The sequence below is a fragment of the Somniosus microcephalus genome, unplaced genomic scaffold, assembly GCF_052327205.1.
Source record: "Somniosus microcephalus isolate GS21.2 unplaced genomic scaffold, FLI_Smic_1.0 unresolved_chr3, whole genome shotgun sequence".
NCBI lineage: Eukaryota > Metazoa > Chordata > Chondrichthyes > Squaliformes > Somniosidae > Somniosus > Somniosus microcephalus.
The window spans coordinates 22,231,771-22,250,835 of record NW_028225181.1 but is presented as its reverse complement, the minus strand read 5'-3'; the positions used below and the strand labels follow the sequence as shown (position 1 = coordinate 22,250,835).

General features: G+C 56.2%; 1 protein-coding gene across 2 annotated transcripts; it reads right to left on the bottom strand.

Annotated features, from left to right (window-relative positions):
* Window positions 1-2,080: 2,080 nt before the first annotated feature.
* emg1 (EMG1 N1-specific pseudouridine methyltransferase) lies at window positions 2,081-16,065 on the bottom strand. Of its 2 annotated transcripts, XM_085976726.1 has the most exons (6): window positions 15,842-16,064; window positions 12,282-12,383; window positions 8,598-8,739; window positions 8,431-8,489; window positions 7,407-7,556; window positions 2,081-2,913 (listed from the first exon to the last, which is right to left on the bottom strand). In XM_085976726.1, the coding sequence occupies exons 1-6, from the start codon at window positions 16,007-16,009 to the stop codon at window positions 2,800-2,802; spliced, it is 735 nt and encodes a 244-aa protein (XP_085832852.1). In that variant the 5' UTR covers window positions 16,010-16,064; the 3' UTR covers window positions 2,081-2,799. The 2 variants fall into 2 exon arrangements, with proteins under 2 accessions (XP_085832852.1, XP_085832853.1); XM_085976727.1 differs by lacking the exon at window positions 12,282-12,383 and having other exon boundaries at window positions 15,842-16,065.
* Window positions 16,066-19,065: the final 3,000 nt, after the last annotated feature.

Here is a 19,065-nt window from a genome sequence, read left to right as displayed (position 1 = left end):
TTACATAGGAACAGGAGTAGGCCCATTCAGCCCCTCGAGCCTGTTACATGGGAACAAAAGGAGGCCCATTCAGCCCCTCGAGCCAGTTACACAGGAACAGGAGGCCATTAAGCCCCTCGAGCCTGTTACATGGGTGCAGGAGGAGGCCATTCAGCACCCCGAGCCCGTTACACAGGAACAGGAGGCCATTCAGCCCCTCAAGCCTGTTACATGGGTGCAGAAGGCCATTCAGCCCCTCGAGCCTGTTACATGGGAACAAGAGTATGCCCATTCAGCCCCTCGAGCCCGTTACATGGAAACAACAGGAGGCCCATTCAGCCCCTCGAGCCTGTTACACAGGAACAGGAGGCCATTCAGCCCCTCGAGCCTGTTACACAGGAACAGGGGGCCATTCAGCCCCTTGAGCCTGTTAAATGGGAGCAGGAGGTCATTCAGCCCCTCGAGCCTGTTAAATGGGAGCAGGAGGTCATTCAGCCCCTCGAGCATGTTGTATGGGAACAGGAGGAGGCCCATTCTGCCCCTCAAACCAATTACACAGGAACAGGAGGGCATTAGGCCCCTCGATCCTGTTACATAGGAATATAGGAGAAGGTCCATTCAGCCCCTCGAGCCTGTTACACAGGAACAGGAGGCCATTCAGCCCCTCAAGCCTGTGACATGGGAACAAGGGGAGGCCTATTCAGCCCGAGCCTGTTACCATAGGAACAGGAGTAGGCCCATTCAGCCCCCTCGAGCCTGTTACATAGGAACAGAAGGCTCATTCAGCCCCCTCGAGCCTGTTACCATAGGAACAGGAGTAGGCCCATTCAGCCCCCTCGAGCCTGTTACGTAGGAACAGGAGGCCATTCAGCCCCTCAAGCCTGTTACACAGGAACAGGAGGTCATTCAGCCCCTCGAGCCTGTTACATGGGAACAAGAGTATGCCCATTCAGCCCCTCGAGCCTGTTACATGGGAACAGGAGGCCAATTCTGCCCCTCAAACCAATTACACAGGAACAGGAGGCCATTAGGCCCCTCGAGCCTGTTACATAGGAATAGGAGAAGGCTCATTCAGCCCCCTCGAGCCTGTTACCATAGGAACAGGAGTAGGCCCATTCAGCCCCCTCAAGCCTGTTATGTAGGAACAGGAGGCCATTCAGCCCCTCAAGCCTGTTACAAGGGAACAGGAATAGGCCCATTCAGCCCCTCGAGCCTGTTACATTGGAACAGGAGGCCCATTCAGCCCCTCGAGCCTGTTACACTGGAACAGGAGGAGGCCCAGTCAGCACCACGATCCTGTTACCACAGGAACAAGAGGAGGCCATTCAGCCCCTTGAGCCTGTTTCCACAGGAAGAGTAGGCCCATTCAGCCCCTCAAGTCTGTTACACAGGAACAGGAGGCCATTCAGCCCCTGAAGCCTGTTACATGGGAACAGGAATAGGCCCATTCAGCCCCTCGAGCCTGTCACATTGGAACAGGAGGAGGCCCATTCAGCCCCCTCAAGCCTGTTACATGGGAACAAGGGGAGGCCTATTCAGCACCTCGAGCCTGTTACACAGGAACAGGAGTAGGCCCATTCAGCCCCCTCGAGCCTGTTACATGGGAACAAGTGGAGGCATATTCAGCACCTCGAGCCTGTTACGTAGGAACAGGAGACCATTCAGCACCTCGAGCCTGTTACACAGGAACAGGAGGCCATTCAGCCCCTCGAGCCTGTTACATAGGACCAGGAGGAGGCCCATTCAGCCCCCTCGAGCCTGTTACATGGGAGTAGGAGGAGGCCCATTCAGCCCCTCGAGCCTGTTACATGGGAACAAGGGGAGGCCTATTCAGCATCTCGAGCCTGTTACACAGGAACAGAAGGCCATTCAGCCCCTCGAGCCTGTTACACAGCAACAGGAGGCCATTCAGCCTCTCATGTCTGTTCCGCTGATGTGTGGCTCAGCCCCATTTACCGGCCTAGGTTCCCCACATCCCCCTCCCGGAGGCCCCACCAGTTATTTTGATTGATCACTATAATGAATATTACACAGCTGGGCAGAAATAATTTCATTTTTAATATACATATATATATATCAAAAATGCGTCACTTTTTAAAAAATAAATACAGCCGCTATTACAGAACAGAAACTCGAGGCTTGTTAAGCGATGACTGTCGTGGCAAAACAGGCCGAAATCAAAACACCCTCCGCTCTTCCACTCGCCCAAAAACCTGCCAGGTTCACCCCCTTCCCTGTGTGTCGCAGGGGCTCCGTGTATCTTGACCTATCGGACGCCAAGCATCAGGTTGACTACTCAATGGTGGCAGGCATCATAACTGGCTCCCGATCCCGAGCTCATCCCTCGGTTGCCAGGGCTTCAGGCGTCCGCAGGCCCCTCTGGGCGGTGAGCACGAGGCCAGATATTCAGCTGTGGCAGGCCTCTTCACCGGCTGAGATCCCAATCTCCCCCGTTTCACGGGCACCGGCCATCCCTCCGGGCCTGTGGACGCATCGGACGGCGATCGGTGGGCCAGCTATTCGCCTGTGGCAGTCATCGCGACTGCTTTTCCTCTCCCACCACCCGATCCAGAGCCATGCCACAGGGATGAAATTCCTCTGGCTTGTACAACACCCCCACCCCCTCAGTGTTCGAGGGGTGGGGTGGCAGAGGACGGAGTGCAGTAATTGGGCGTACGGTTCTTTGGGGCGGGGGGGGGGGGGGGAGGAGGGTAAGGGCGGCCCGGGGGAGGGGACGGGCAGTCCAAGCCACTAAACTGGGCCTCGACAGCCCCATCACGCCACCCCGAAAAAGATGGGTGGGAGAGAAGTTGGCAGTTCTCAAACCACACCCCATGCCCCCTCGAAGGCAGTACAGATCTTTGCACAGGTCAGAGCAGCAGAGAGTGGGTAGTTACTGATCGACACCTGCCTCTCAGTGTAGTCCACATTAATCTGCAAAAAAAGACACAGTGTCAATAAATGGTCCGATTCACGGCTCAAACCACCTCCGGGATTGATACAGGACTACGGGGAGAGAGCGGAGATTAGTTAGGGGTTGATACAGGGCTATGGAGAGAGAGCGGAGATTAGTTAGGGGTTGATACAGGACTACGGGGAGAGAGCGGAGATTAGTTAGGGGTTGATACAGGGCTATGGAGAGAGGGCGGAGATTAGTTTGGGATTGATACAGGGCTATGGGGAGAGAGCGGAGATTAGCTGCTCTGACCTGTGCAAAGATCTGTACTGCCTTCGAGGGGGCATGGGGTGTGGTTTGAGAACTGCCAACTTCTCTCCCACCCATCTTTTTCGGGGTGGCGTGATGGGGCTGTCGAGGCCCAGTTTAGTGGCTTGGACTGCCCGTCCCCTCCCCCGGGCCGCCCTTACCCTCCTCCCTGCCCCCCCCGCCCCAAAGAACCGTACGCCCAATTACTGCACTCCGTCCTCTGCCACCCCACCCCTCGAACTCGAGCACGGTGGCATAGTGGTTAGCACTGTTGCCTCACAGCGCCAGGGACCCGGGTTCGAATCCGGCCTCGGGTGACTGTCTGTGTGGAGTTTGCACATTCTCCCCGTGTTTGCGTGGGTTTCCTCCGGGTGCTCCGGTTTCCTCCCACAGTCCAAAGATGTGCGGGTTAGGTTGATTGGCTATGATAAATTGACCCTTAGTGTTAGGGGGATTAAATACGTGGGGTTACAGGGATAGGGTGGGGTATGTGTTGGTGTAGGGGTTACGGGGATCGGGTGGGATATGTGTCGGTGCAGGCTCGATGGGCCGAAATGGCCTCTATCTGCACTGTGGGGTTTCTGTGATTTCTGTGATTCTGTGATACAGGGCTTTGGGGAGAGAGCAGGGATTAGTTTGGGATTGATACAGGGCTATGGGGAGAGAGCAGGGATTAGTTTGGGATTGAAACAGGGCTTTGGGGAGAGAGCGGGGATTAGTTTGGGATTGATACAGGGCTATGGGGAGGGAGCGGGGATTGATACAGGACTATGGGGAGAGAGCGGGGATTAGTTTGGGATTGATACAGGGCTATAGGGAGAGAGCGGCGATTCGTTTGGGATTCATACAGGGCTATGGGGAGAGTGGAGTTTAGTTTGGGATTGATACAGGGCTATGGGGAGCGAGCGGGGATTAGTTTGGGATTCATACAGGGCTATGGGGAGAGAGTGGAGTTTAGTTTGTTATTGATACAGGGCTATGGGGAGAGAGTGGAGATTAGTTTGGGATTGATACAGGGCCATGGGGAGAGGGGAGATTAGGTTGGGATTGATACAGGGCTATGGGGAGAGAGCAGAGATTAGTTTGGGATTGATACAGGGCTATGGGGAGAGGGCGGGGATTAGTTTGGGATTGATACAGGGCTATGGGGAGAGAGCAGAGATTAGTTTGGGATTGATACAGGGCTATGGGGAGAGAGGGGAGATTAGTTTGGGATTGATACAGGGCTATGGGGAGAGAGCGGGGATTAGTTTGGGATTGATACAGGGCTATGGGGAGAGAGCAGAGATTAGTTTGGGATTGATACAGGGCTATGGGGAGAGAGCGGGGATTAGTTTGGGATTGATACAGGGCTATGGGAAGAGAGCGGGGATTAGTTTGGGATTGATACAGGGCTATGGGGAGGGAGCAGGGATTGATACAGGACTATGGGGAGAGAGCGGGGATTAGTTTGGGATTGATACAGGGCTATAGGGAGAGAGCGGAGATTCGTTTGGGATTGATACAGGGCTATGGGGAGAGAGTGGAGTTTAGTTTGGGATTGATACAGGGCTATGGGGAGCGAGCGGGGATTAGTTTGGGATTCATACAGGGCTATGGGGAGAGAGTGGAGTTCAGTTTGTTATTGATACAGGGCTATGGGGAGAGAGTGGAGATTAGTTTGGGATTGATACAGGGCCATGGGGAGAGGGGAGATTAGGTTGGGATTGATACAGGGCTATGGGGAGAGAGCAGAGATTAGTTTGGGATTGATACAGGGCTATGGGGAGAGGGCGGGGATCAGTTTGGGATTGATACAGGGCTATGGGGAGAGAGCGGAGATTAGTTTGGGATTGATACAGGGCTATGGGGAGAGAGCGGGGATTAGTTTGGGATTGATACAGGGCTATGGGGAGAGAGCGGAGATTAGTTTGGGATTGATACAGGGCTATGGGGAGAGAGCGGAGATTAGTTTGGGATTGATACAGGGCTATGGGGAGAGAGTGGAGATTAGTTTCGGATTGATACAGGGCCATGGGGAGAGAGGAGATTAGTTTGGGATTGATACTGGGCTATGGGGAGAGAGCAGGACAGTGGGATTAGTTTGGGATTGATACAGGGCCATGGGGAGAGAGCGGGGCTTAGTTTGGGATTGATACAGGGCTATGGGGAGAGAGCGGAGATTAGTTTGGGATTGATACAGGGCTATGGAGAGGGAGCGGGATTAGTTTAGGATTGATACAGGGCTATGGGAAGGGAGCGGGGATTAGTTTGGGATTGATACAGGGCTATGGGGGGAGAGTGGGGATTAGTTTAGGATTGATACAGGACTATGGGGAGAGCGGAGATTAGTTTGGGATTGATACAGGGCTATGGGGGGAGAGTGGGGATTAGTTTAGGATTGATACAGGACTATGGGGAGAGCGGAGATTAGTTTAGGATTGATACAGGGCTATGGGGAGAGAGCGGAGATTAGTTTCGGATTGATACAGGGCTATGGGGAGAGAGTGGAGATTAGTTTGGGATTGATACAGGGCCATGGGGAAAGAGGAGATTAGTTTGGGATTGATACTGGGCTATGGGGAGAGAGCAGGACAGTGGGATTAGTTTGGGATTGATACAGGGCCATGGGGAGAGAGCGGGGCTTAGTTTGGGATTGATACAGAGCTATGGGGAGAGAGCGGAGATTAGTTTGGGATTGATACAGGGCTATGGGGAGAGAGCGGGTATTATGCAGGGATTCATACAGGGCTATGGGGAGAGGGCGGGGATTAGTTTGGGATTGATATAGGGCTATGGGGAGGGAGCGGGATTAGTTTAGGATTGATACAGGGCTATGGGAAGGGAGCGGGATTAGTTTGGGATTGATACAGTGCTATGGGGAGAGATCAGGGATTAGTTAGGGATTGATACAGGGCTATGGGGAGAGAGTGGGGATTAGTTTGGGACTGACACATCGCTATGGGGAGAGAGCGGGGATTAGTTTGGGATTGATACAGGGCTATGGGGAGAGAGCGGAGATTAGTTTGGGATTGATACAGGGCTATGGGGAGAGAGCGGGGATTAGTTTGGGATTGATACAAGGTTATGGGGAGAGCGGGGATTAGTTTGGGATTGATACAGGGCTATGGGGAGAGAGCGGGGATTAGTTTAGGATTGATACAGGGCTATGGGGAGAGAGCGGGGATTAGTTTAGGATTGATACAGGGCTATGGGGAGAGAGTGGAGATTCGTTTGGGATTGATACAGGGCTATGGGGAGAGAGCGGGGCAGTGGGATTAGTTTGGGATTGACACAGGGCTATGGGGAGAGAGTGGGGCAGTGGGATTAGTTTGGGATTGATACAGGGCTATGGGGAAAGAGCGGGGCAGTGGGATTAGTTTGGGATTGATACAGGGCTATGGGGAGAGAGCGGGGCAGTGGGATTTGTTTGGGATTGATACAGGGCTATGGGGAGAGAGTGGGGCAGTGGGATTAGTTTGGGATTGATACAGGGCTATGGGGAAAGAGCGGGGCAGTGGGATTAGTTTGGGATTGATACAGGGCTATGGGGAGAGAGCGGGGCAGTGGGATTAGTTTGGGATTGATACAGGGCTATGGGGAGAGAGCGGGGCAGTGGGATTAGTTTGGGATTGATACAGGGCTATGGGGAGAGAGCGGGGCAGTGGGATTAGTTTGGGATTGATACAGGGCTATGGGGAGAGAGCGGGGCAGTGGGATTAGTTTGGGATTGATACAGGGCTATCGGGAGAGAGCGGGGCAGTGGGATTAGTTTGGGATTGCTACAGGGCTATGGGGAGAGAGCGGGGCAGTGGGATTAGTTTGGGATTGCTACAGGGCTATGGGGAGAGAGTGGGGCAGTGGGATTAGTTTGGGATTGATACAGGGCTATGGGGAAAGAGCGGGGCAGTGGGATTAGTTTGGGATTGATACAGGGCTATGGGGAGAGAGCGGGGCAGTGGGATTAGTTTGGGATTGATACAGGGCTATGGGGAGAGAGCGGGGCAGTGGGATTAGTTTGGGATTGATACAGGGCTATGGGGAGAGAGTGGGGCAGTGGGATTAGTTTGGGATTGATACAGGGCTATGGGGAGAGAGCGGAGATTAGTTTGGGATTGCTACAGGGCTCTATGGGGTGGGATCAGAGCAATGTGGGACAAAAGCCTTTCCGTCGGCCGTAGTCTCCTGAGGGATGGTTGTCCCAGGGAAGTCGAATTGCGTCTTTTAACCGACAAATGCTTACCGAACCGTGGGCAAAGGCTCCAACAACCAACACTGCAGACTCCTCCTTGGGCACAAGGTCACTGGGACTCACTACCTCATCCGTGTGGAACGTCATTCCGATCTTCGGGCATCCCACGGGAAGGTGATCGATCACTGGGTTCTTGATCACCTGCGAGAGAGGAGGGAGAGCATGTCAACATTGATAAGGCTTCACATAGCGACACCGCAGAATGGAGATGATCGGGAAATTTCCCCCATCAGTCTCGCACGTGCTGGAAGTGACTGGGATTGATTCCTCCCCCGTACTTTGGATGACGTGCCTAGTTTTTTTATTATTCGTTCATGGGATGTGGGCATCGCTGGCAAGGCCGGCATTTATTGCCTATCCCTAGTTGCCCCTTGAGAAGGTGGTGGTGAGCCGCCTTCTTGAACCGCTGCAGTCCGTGTGGTGAAGGTGCTCCCACAGTCCACTATCCTCCACTCACTGCCTCTTGCTGGAGAATTAATCCTGCTAATGTCAGGTGATTTTGCTGCAGTTCCGGTCATGAGTTCCTTTTGCAGTGGTGCGTACTCTAGTCAAATAGGCCATGTTTGCTGTAAAATAGACTCTGTTAGCTGCTTACCTTAAAATAGACTTTGCTTGCCGTAAAATAGACACTGCTTGTCGTAAAATAGACTGCTTGCCGTAAAATAGACTGTTTGCCGTAAAATAGACTCTGTTTGCTTTAAAATTAGCTCCGCCTGCCTTAAAATAGACTCCGCCTGCCGTAAATACAGTTTGCTGCAAGTCCCGCCCCGGCCCTAGCTCACTGGCTGACACACTGCAACTCATTGGCTGACACAGTGGCGTCAACAGACTCTTCGTATTTCAAATGGACATTTCCTCTGTAAACGTCACGCTGTAATTACACCCACCGCCAGTGGTGGCGCTGCGGCGTGACACATTTACATAGGAAAGCCGGGCTGCAAGCTGAAGATAAATCTCGCAGAGGAATGCCCTGGCCCCTTGTTACGGGCGGTTACGGATGTTGTTGGCGACGTACCTTCAGGAGCCTCTGGGGGCCGTCTGCCGCTCGGACGCTCAACTTGTGCAACAGCTGGACTGGAAGAGATCGAGGGCAAGAGCCAGTTAGACCAGTGAGAGGCAAATGACGCCCCCCCCCACCGCCCTCCCACCGTAACAATGACCAATGGCGGTACCTCCACTTACCCATTAGCCCACAGAACCTGTCGAAGGTGCGGGGAATGCGGGTCTGGGGGTTGATTTCGATCAAGACGTTGCGTTGAGTGCGGACGTAGACCTGGAGGAGCCCGGCCCGGTTCAGGGGGCTGTCCATCAGCATCAGGAGACTCTGCGGTGGAGAGAGGAGAGATCGGCCAGCTTAGGTACCGGGGTCACAGACAGGGTCCGGGATCACAGGGGTCGAAGGCAGGGTCCCCGGAGTCAGTAACCCGCAGGAGTCACAGACAGGGTCACAGATAGGATCCGGGGTCACAGGGGTCGCAGACAGGGTCCACGGGGTCAGGAACCCGCAGGAGTCACAGACAGGGTCACAGAGAGGATCCGGGGTCACAGGGGTCACAGACAGGGTCCCCGGGCTTGCAGGTAGAGTCACCGGGGTCATTGACAGGGTCACTGAGGTCAGGAACACGCTCAGGTGCACAGACAGGGTCAGCAGGGTCACAGACAGGGTCCTAGGGTCACCGGGGTCACAAACAGGGTCCAAGGGTCACCGGGGTCACAGACAGGGCCCAAGGGTCCCAGGCAGGGTCACCAGAGTCAGAGGCAGGGTCCAAGAGTCACAGACAGGGTCCGGGGTCACAGGGATCGAAGGCAGGGTCCCCGGGGTCAGGAACCCGCAGGAGTCACCGACAGGGTCACAGAGAGGATCCGGGGTCACAGGGGTCGCAGACAGGGTCCCCGGGGTCAGGAACCCGCAGGAGTCACTGACAGGGTCACAGATAGGATCAGGGGTCACAGACAGGGTCCCCCGGGGTTGCAGGTAGAGTCCCCGGGGTCATTGACAGGGTCACTGGGGTCAGGAACACGCTCAGGTGCACAGACAGGGTCAGCAGGGTCACAGACAGGGTCCTAGGGTCACCGGGGTCACAAACAGGTTCCAAGGGTCACCAGGGTCACAGACAGGGCCCAAGGATCCCAGGCAGGGTCACCAGAGTCAGAGGCAGGGTCCAAGAGTCACAGACAGGGTCCGGGGTCACAGGGATCGAAGGCAGGGTCCCCGGGGTCAGGAACCCGCAGGAGTCACAGACAGGGTCCGGTGTCACAGGGGTCGAAGGCAGGGTCCCCGGGGTCAGGAACCCTCAGGAGTCACAGACAGGGTCCGGTGTCACAGGGGTCGAAGGCAGGGTCCCCGGGGTCAGGAACCCGCAGGAGTCACAGACAGGGTCCGGTGTCACAGGGGTCGAAGGCAGGGTCCCCGGGGTCAGGAACCCGCAGGAGTCACAGACAGGGTCCGGGGTCACGGGTCGAAGGCAGGGTCCCCGAAGTCAGGAACCCGCAGGAGTCACAGACAGGGTCACCGGGGTCAAAAACAGGGCCCAAGGGTCCCCAGGCAGGGTCCAAGAGACGCAGACAGGAATCGCTGGGGTCACAGACAGGGTCCCTGGGGTCAGGAGCCCACTCGGGTCACAAAATTCAATCCATCTCGCACTCCGAACCGTCCAGGCGCCCTCCCAGAAGACGCCGCCCACCATGATTAACCGAACCAGCCACTCTCAATGTACCAACCCCCACCCCCACAAAGATTCCACCCTCGACCGATCGGGAACCACACAACCTTCCCAGGGGCAGTCGATGAGGGCCAGGGGAGCTAGCTGGGGCCCTGCCCCAGTGAGAAAGCCAAGGATTAGCAGTCTCTACCCCTTCCTCACCAACCCCACACACTTCCCCTCACGCTGTGCCCTGATAACTGAGTACAGACAGCAGCAGCAACAACTTGCTTTTAATGTCCCAAGGTTCCTCACAGGAGCGTAAATCAGACAAAAATTTGACACTGAGCCACGTCAGGAGATATTAGGACAGATGACCATCGAAACATGGAAGATAAGGGCAGGAGTGGGCCATTCGGCCCCTCGAGCCCGCTCCGCCATTCAATGCGATCATGGCTGATCATCCAAATTCAGTACCCTGTCCCTGCTTTCTCCCCATACCCCTTGATCCCTTTAGCCTTAAGAAATATATCCAACACCTTCTTGAATATATTTAATGAATTGGCCTCCACTGCTTTCTGTGGTAGAGAATTCCACAGGTTCACCACTCTCTGGGTGAAGAAATTCCTCCTCATCTCAGTCCTAAATGGCTTGCCCCTTATCCTTAGACTGTGACCCCTGGTTCTGGACTCCCCGACCATCGGGAACATCCTTCCTGCATCTAGTCTGTCTAGTCCTGTTAGAATTTTATAAGTTTCAATGAGATCCCCTCTCATTCTTCTAAACTCTAGCGAGTATAAGCCCAATCGACCCAATCTCTCCTCATACGTCATTCCTGCCATCCCAGGTATCAGTCTGGTGAATCTTCGCTGCACTCCCTCCATGGCAAGAACATCCTTCCTCAGATAAGGCGACCAAAACTGCACACAATACTTAAGGTGTGGTCTCACCTAGGCCCTGTACAACTGCAGCAAGACATCCTTGCTCCTGCACTCGAATCCTCTCACTACGAAGGCCAACATACCATTTGCCTTCTTAACCGCCTGCTGCACCTGCATGCTTACCTTCAGCGACTGGTGCACAAGGACACCCAGGTCTCGTTGCACTTCCCCTTCTCCCAATCTATTGCCGTTCAGATAATAATCTGCCTTCCTGTTTTTGCCACCAAAGTGGATAACCTCACATTTATCCACATTATAATGCATCTGCCATGCATCTGCCCAATCACCCAACCTGTCCAAATCATACTGGAGTTTCTCTGCCTCCTCCTCACAGCACACACGCCCACCCAGCTTTGTGTCATCTGCAAACTTGGAGATATTACATCTAGTTCCCTCGTCTAAATCATTAATATATATTGTGAATAGTTGGGGTCCTAGCACCGATCCCTGCGGTACCCCACTAGTCACTGCCTGCCACTCGGAAAAAGACCCGTTTATTCCAACTCTTTGCTTCCTGTCTGCCAACCAGTTCTCTATCCAAGTCAGTACCTTGCCCCCAATCCCATGTGCTTTAACTTTGCACGCTAATCTCTTAATGCGGGACCTTGTCGAAAGCCTTCTGAAAGTCCAAATACACCACATCCACTGGTTCTCCCTTATCAATTCTACCAGTTACATCCTCAAAAAATTCCAGTAGATTTGTCAAGCATGATTTACCTTTTGTAAATCTATGCTGACTTTGTCCGATCCTGTCACTGTTTTCCAAGTGCTCTGCTATTACATCCAAAAGCTTGGTCAAAGAGGTAGGTTTTAAAGAGTGTCTTAAAAGGAGAGACAGGCGGAGAGGTTTAGCAAGGGAATTTCGGAGCTTATGGCCTTGGCAGCTGAAGGTACAGCCACCAGTGGGAGAGCGATTAGAATCGGAGATGTTCAAGAGGTCAGAATTGGAGGAGCGCAGAGCGCTCAGAGGGCTGGAGGAGATTACAGAGATAGGGATGTGCGAGGAGGCCATGGAGGGATTTGAACATCAGGATGAGAATTTTAAAATGGTGCGTTGCTAGACCGGGAGCCAATGTAGGTCAGCGAGCACAGGGGTTGGTGGGTGATCAGGACTCGGTGTGAGCTAGCTGTGGAGCGCAACGAGCACGGACACTCCTCCAGCCCTCAGTTCCTCTCCAACATGGGGGGGGGGGGGGAAGAGGGTCTGAGTGGCCGAGCTCCTGGAGTAGGTCCAATGGAGTAGGTCTTATCTGTCACCGCCAACGTGGCGGCCTCCGACTCACCTGGTGTGCGATGTCTGGGCGAATGGCGCCGGGATCCCGGCCATGTTTCACGATGATCGCCTTGTGCCTGTCGCAATTCAGCAACTCAAAGGTTTTCCCGACCTGGGGGTCAAAAGTCAAACAGGGACGGTCAGGACTGCAACCCTCATACTGTGAGCAGCAGACCCCGCCCCCAGTGACATGACTCCGCCCCCCGTGACCTGACCCCGCCCCCGTGTCCAGACTCCTCCCGCAGTGACCAGACTCCTCCCCCAGTGACCAGACTCCTCGCCCCCAGTGACCAGACTCCTCCCCCAGTGACCCGACTCCGGCCCAGTGTCCCGACTCCTCCCCCAGTGTCCCGACTCCGCCCCCCAGTGTCACAACTCCGCCCCCCAGTGTCACGACTCCTCCCCGTGTCCCGACTCCTCCCCCACTGTCCCGACTCCGCCCCGTGTCCCGACTCCGCCCCATGTCCCGACTCCGCCCCCAGTGACCAGACTCCGCCCCCCGTGTCCAGACTCCGCCCCCCCAGTGTCGACTCCGCCCCCCAGTGTCACGACTCCTCCCCGTGTCCCGACTCCTCCCCCAGTGTCACGACTCCTCCCCGTGTCCAGACTCCTCCCCCAGTGACCAGACTCCTCCCCCAGTGACCAGACTCCTCGCCCCCAGTGACCAGACTCCTCCCCCAGTGACCCGACTCCGGCCCAGTGACCCGACTCCGGCCCAGTGACCCGACTCCGGCCCAGTGTCCCGACTCCTTCCCCAGTGTCACAACTCCGCCCCCCAGTGTCACAACTCCGCCCCCCAGTGTCCCGACTCCTCCCCCAGTGTCCCGACTCCTCCCCCAGTGTCCCGACTCCTCCCCCAGTGTCCCGACTCCGCCCCGTGTCCCGACTCCGCCCCGTGTCCCGACTCCGCCCCCAGTGACCAGACTCCGCCCCCCAGTGTCCAGACTCCGCCCCCCCAGTGTCCAGACTCCGCCCCCCCAGTGTCCAGACTCCGCCCCCCCAGTGTCCAGACTCCGCCCCCCCAGTGTCCAGACTCCGCCCCCCCAGTGTCCAGACTCCGCCCCCCCAGTGTCCAGACTCCGCCCCCCCAGTGTCCAGACTCCGCCCCCCCAGTGTCCAGACTCCGCCCCCCAGTGTCCAGACTCCGCCCCGTGTCCAGACTCCGCCCCCCCAGTGTCCAGACTCCGCCCCCCCAGTGTCCAGACTCCGCCCCCCCAGTGTCCAGACTCCGCCCCCCCAGTGTCCAGACTCCTCCCCCAGTGTCCTGACTCCTCCGTGTCCCGACTCCTCCCCCAGTGTCCTGACTCCTCCGTGTCCCGACTCCTCCCCCAGTCCCGACTCCTCCCCGTGTCCCGACTCCTCCCCCAGTGTCCGCCCCCAGTGTCCCGACTCCTCCCCGTGTCCTGACTCCGCCCCGTGTCCCGACTCCGCCCCTTGTCTCGACTCCGCCCCCAGTGTCCCGACTCCGCCCCTTGTCTCGACTCCGCCCCGTGTCCCGACTCCTCCCCCAGTGTCCCGACCCCTCCCAGTGTCCCAACCCCTCCCCGTGTCCCGACTCCTCCCCCATGTCCCGACTCCTCCCCCTGTCCCGACTCCTCCCCGTCCCGACTCCGCCCCCAGTGTCCTGACTCCGTCCCGACTCTGCCCCCAGTGTCCCGATTCCTCCCAATGTCCCGACTCCTCCCCCAGTGTCCCGACCCCTCCCCCAGTGGCCCGACTCCTCCCCCAGTGTCCCGACTCCTCCCCCAGTGTCCCGACCCCTCCCCAGTGTCCCGACTCCTCCCCCAGTGACCCGACTCCTCCCCCAGTGTCCCGACTCCTCCCCCAGTGTCCCGACTCCTCCCCCAGTGTCCCGACTCCTCCCCCAGTGTCCCGACCCCTCCCCCAGTGTCCCGACTCCTCCCCCAGTGTCCCGACTCCTCCCCCAGTGTCCCGACTCCTCCCCCAGTGTCCCGACTCCACCCCCCAGTGTCCCGACTCTACCCCCCAGTGTCCCGACTCCTCCCCCAGTGTCCCGACTCCGCCCCCAGTGTCCCGACTCCGCCCCCAGTGTCCCGACTCCGCCCCGTGTCCCGACTCCGCCCCGTGTCCGCCCCCAGTGTCCCGACTCCTCCCCATGTCCCGACTCCGCCCCCAGTGTCCCGACTCCGCCCCTTGTCCCGACTCCGCCCCGTGTCCCGACTCCTCCCCCAGTGTCCCGACTCCTCCCCCAGGTCCCGACTCCTCCCCCAGTGTCCCGACCCCTCCCCCAGTGTCCCGACCCCTCCCCGTGTCCCGACTCCTCCCCCATGTCCCGACTCCTCCCCGTCCCGACTCCGCCCCCAGTGTCCTGACTCCGTCCCGACTCTGCCCCCAGTGTCCCGACTCCTCCCAATGTCCCGACTCCTCCCCCATGTCCCGACTCCTCCCCCAGTGTCGACTCCTCCCCCAGTGTCCCGACTCCACGCCCCAGTGTCCCGACTCCTCCCCCATGTCCCGACTCCTCCCCCAGTGTCCTGACTTCTCCCCCAGTGTCCTGACTCCTCCGTGTCCCGACTCCGCCCCGTGTCCTGACTCCTCCCCCATGTCCCGACTCCTCCCCCACTGTCCCGACTCCTCCCCATGTCCCGACTCCGCCCCCAGTGGCCAGACTCCTCCCCCAGGGTCCTGACTCCTCCCCCAGTGTCCTGACCCCTCCCCCAGTGTCCCGACTCCTCCCCCAGTGTCCCGACTCCTCCCCATGTCCCGACTCCACCCCCCAGTGTCCTGACTCCTCCCCCATGTCCCGACTCCTCCCCCAGTGTCCTGACTTCTCCCCGTGTCCTGACTCCTCCGTGTCCCGACTCCGCCCCGTGTCCTGACTCCTCCCCCATGTCCCGACTCCTCCCCCAGTGTCCCGACGCCTCCCCCAGTGTCCCGACTCCTCCCCCAGTGTCCCGACTCCGCCCCCAGTGTCCCGACTCCTCCCCATGTCCCGACTCCGCCCCCAGTGTCCCGACTCCGCCCCTTGTCCCGACTCCTCCCCCAGTGTCCCGACTCCTCCCCCAGTGTCCCGACTCCTCCCCCAGGTCCCGACTCCTCCCCCAGTGTCCCGACCCCTCCCAGTGTCCCAACCCCTCCCCGTGTCCCGACTCCTCCCCCTGTCCCGACTCCTCCCCCATGTCCCGACTCCTCCCCCAGTGTCCTGACTCCGTCCCGACTCTGCCCCCAGTGTCCCGACTCCTCCCAATGTCCCGACTCCTCCCCCAGTGTCCTGACTCCTCCCCCAGTGTCCCGACTCCTCCCCATGTCCCGACTCCACCCCCCAGTGGCCTGACTCCTCCCCCATGTCCCGACTCCTCCCCCAGTGTCCTGACTTCTCCCCCAGTGTCCTGACTCCTCCGTGTCCCGACTCCGCCCCCAGTGGCCCGACTCCTCCCCCAGGGTCCTGACTCCTCCCCCAGTGTCCCGACTCCTCCCCCATGTCTCGACTCCGCCCCCAGTGGCCCGACTCCTCCCCCAGGGTCCTGACTCCTCCCCCAGTGTCCTGACTCCGCCCCCCAGTGTTTTGCGCCATGACGCCGCCGCCCCTGCCTGCCTGCCCGGCCTCACCTTCACCGTCTCCAGCGCCGCGCCCTCCAGCACCACCACCAGCCGCCGCTCGGCCGCCCTCCGCGGGGCCTTGGCGCCCGGCCTCCAGCTCGGCCGCTCCTCCTCCTCCTCCACCCGATCGGGGGCCCCAGCCGCTCCTCGCCGCCGCTTCGCCTTGCCGCCCGCCATCTTCAGAAAGGAAGCGGTGTGTGTGTGGCGTGCGCGACCTTTCACCCGGATGTAGAACTTCGCATTTCCGTCGGCGCGGGATCCATGGCAACGCATTATAAACGTCACTGCGGTCAGGGGGGTTCGGCTGTGCCCGCCATCTTTGTGTGGTAGACGCCGTCTTTGCTAGGGAGCCGCCATCTTTGTGAGGGAGCCGCCATATTTGTGAGGGATATAATAGCAAAATACTGCGGATGCTGGAAATCTGAAATAACAACAGAAAATGCTGGAAATATTCAGCAGGTCAGGCAGCATCCGTGGAGAGAAAGACAGAGTTAACTTTTCAGCTCTGTGACCCTTCGTCACAAATGGAAAAAGCTGTAGATGTAACATATTAAGCAGGTGCAGAGACGGGGGGTGCGGTTGGGAGGGGAGGAAGGAATTGAAAGAACATCCTGTACTTTTGTAAGAGGCAGGAAAGATAAAATGTTGCAAATGGGAATGGCAAAAATCATACTGCATGAAAAATGGGGGCAGGGATAATGATCTGAAATTGTTGAACTCGATGTTGAGTCCGGCAGGCTGCAAAGTGCCCAATCGAAAGATGAGGTGCTGTTCCTCGAGCTTACGTTGAGCTTCATTGGAACAATGTAATAGGCCGAGGACAGAGAGATCAGAGTGGAAGTGAAGCGGTGAATTAAAGTGACAGGCGACCGGAAGCTCAGCGTCACCCGTACGGACTGAACGGAGGTGTTCCGCAAAGCAGTCGCCCAATCTGCGTTTGGTCTCCCCAATGTAGAGGAGACCGCCATCTTGGTGAGGGGGCCATGGGCCGGGGTGACACCGGGCAATGGCGGAGGCTTTGACCAAATATTTTACATTGGTCTTCACCGTACAAGACACTAAAAGCGTCCCAATAATCGTGGAATATCCAGGGGCAGAAGGGAGGGAGGAACTTAAGGGGGTGCAGAGGACATTTGCGAGGTTGTTAAGGTGGTTAAGAAGGTATACGGGATACTTGCCTTTATTAGCAGAGGCATAGAATATAAGAGCAGGGGGGTTATGCTTGAACTGTATAAAACACTAGTTAGGCCTCAGCTAGAGTACTGCGTGCAGTTCTGGTCACCACATTACAGGAAAGATGTGATCGCACTCGAGGGGGTGCAGAGGAGATTCACAAGGATGTTGCCTGGGCTGGGGAAGTTTGCATTTGGGGAGTGCTAACAAGGAAAGAGAATACACTATAAATGGTAGGACACTGAGAAGCGCAGAGGATCAGAGGGACCTTGGAGTGCATGCCCACAGATCCCTGAAGGTAGCAGGACAGGTAGATAAGGTGGTTAAGAAGGCATACAGAATGTTTGCCTTTATTAGCCGAGGCATAGAATACAAGAGCAGGGGGGTTATGCTACAACTGTATAAAACACTAGTTAGGCCTCAGCTAGAGTACTGCGTGCAGTTCTGGTCACCACATTACAGTAAAGATGTGATTGCACTAGAGAGGGTACAGAGGAGATTTACAAGGATGTTGCTGGGAGTAGAGAATCTTAGCTATGAGGAAGGACTGGATAGGCTGGGTCTGTTTTCCTTGGAACAGAGGAGGCTGAGGGGAGACCTTATTGAGGTGTATAAAATTATGAAGGGCCCAGATAAAGTGGATAGAAAGGACCTATTTCCCTTAGTAGAGGGGTCAAAAACCAGGGGGCACAGATTTAAAGTAATTGGGGGAAGGTTTAGAGGGGAATTGAGGGGAAATTTCTTCACCCAGAGGGTTGTGGGGGTCTGGAACTCACTGCCTGAAAGGGTGGTAGAGGCAGGAACCCTAACCACATTTAAAAAGTACTTGGATGTGCACTTGGGATGCTCCAACCTGCAGGGCTACGGACCAAGAGCTGGGAAGTGGGATTAGGCTGGAGAGCTCTTTGTTGGCCGGCGCGGACACGATGGGCCGAATGGCCTCCTTCCGTGCTGTAACTTTCTATGATTCTAAGATTGCTTTTTGTACCTGTCCCCTAGTTTTTAATAATTTGTGTATAGTACAAGGACCCACCCACATCTGTTGGCTCCTCCACAGATTCTAGTTCCTTACCAGTTACAAAATACAAGGGTAGCGAAAATCTGGAATTCTCTTCCCCCCCCCAACTGAGCTGGATGGATTTTTGTTGGGTAAGGGTATCAAGAGATATGGAGGAAAAGGTGGGTAAATGGAGTTAAGGTACAGATCAGCCATGTTCTGATTGAATGGTGGAGCAGGCTCAAGGGGTTGAATGGCCTACTCCTGTTCCTGTCTAAAAGGCTCGAGGTTGCTGAATGGTGTAGGCATACACGGGGGAGAATTCTTCATTAAGATGGAGAGTGAAATAGTTGACTCAGAGACTAGGGTCCTGAATTTAAATAAAGGAGACTACGTTGGTATGAGGTGCGAGTTGGGTAGGATTGATTGGGGAATGTCACTCAAAGGGTTGACGGTGGATGGGCAATGGCAAACATTCAAAGATCGCATGGATGAACTACAGAATTTGGCATAAAAATAAAACAATAAAGGTGACTCAACCGTGACTAACAAGGGAAATTAGGGATAGCATAAGATCCAAGGAGAGGACATATAAATTGGCCAGAAAAAGCAGTAAACCTGAGGATTGGGAGCAGTTTAGGATTCAACAAAGGAGAACAAAGGGATTAATTAAGAGAGGGGAAATAGAGTATGAGAGTAAGCTTGCAGGGAACATAAAAACTGACTGCAAAAGCTTTTATAGGTATGTGAAGAGAAAAAGATTGGTGAAGTCAAGCGTAGGTCCCTTGCAGTCAGAATCAGGGGAATTTATAATGGGGAACAAAGAAATGGCAGACCAACTAAATACATACTTTGGTTCTGTCTTCAGAAAGGAGGACACAAATAACCTCCCAAAGATGTCGGGAAACATAGGGTCTAATGAAAGGGAGGAACTGATAGAAATCAGTATTTGTAGGGAAATTTTGTTAGGGAAATTGATGGGATTGAGGGCTGATAAATCCCCAGGGCCTGATAATCTACATCCTAGGGTACTTAAGGAAGTGGCCCTAGAAATAGTAGATGC

Excerpts from the sequence above, each read along its gene's own strand:
- emg1 (XM_085976726.1), bottom strand. The coding sequence starts at position 16,009 with ATGGCGGGCGGCAAGGCGAAGCGGCGGCGAGGAGCGGCTGGGGCCCCC. Across the intron at positions 8,740-12,281 it reads GCCCAGACATCGCACACCAG|AGTCTCCTGATGCTGATGGA; the intron begins GTGAGTCGGAGG and ends TCTCCACCGCAG. Across the intron at positions 8,490-8,597 it reads CAGGTTCTGTGGGCTAATGG|TCCAGCTGTTGCACAAGTTG; the intron begins GTAAGTGGAGGT and ends GATCTCTTCCAG.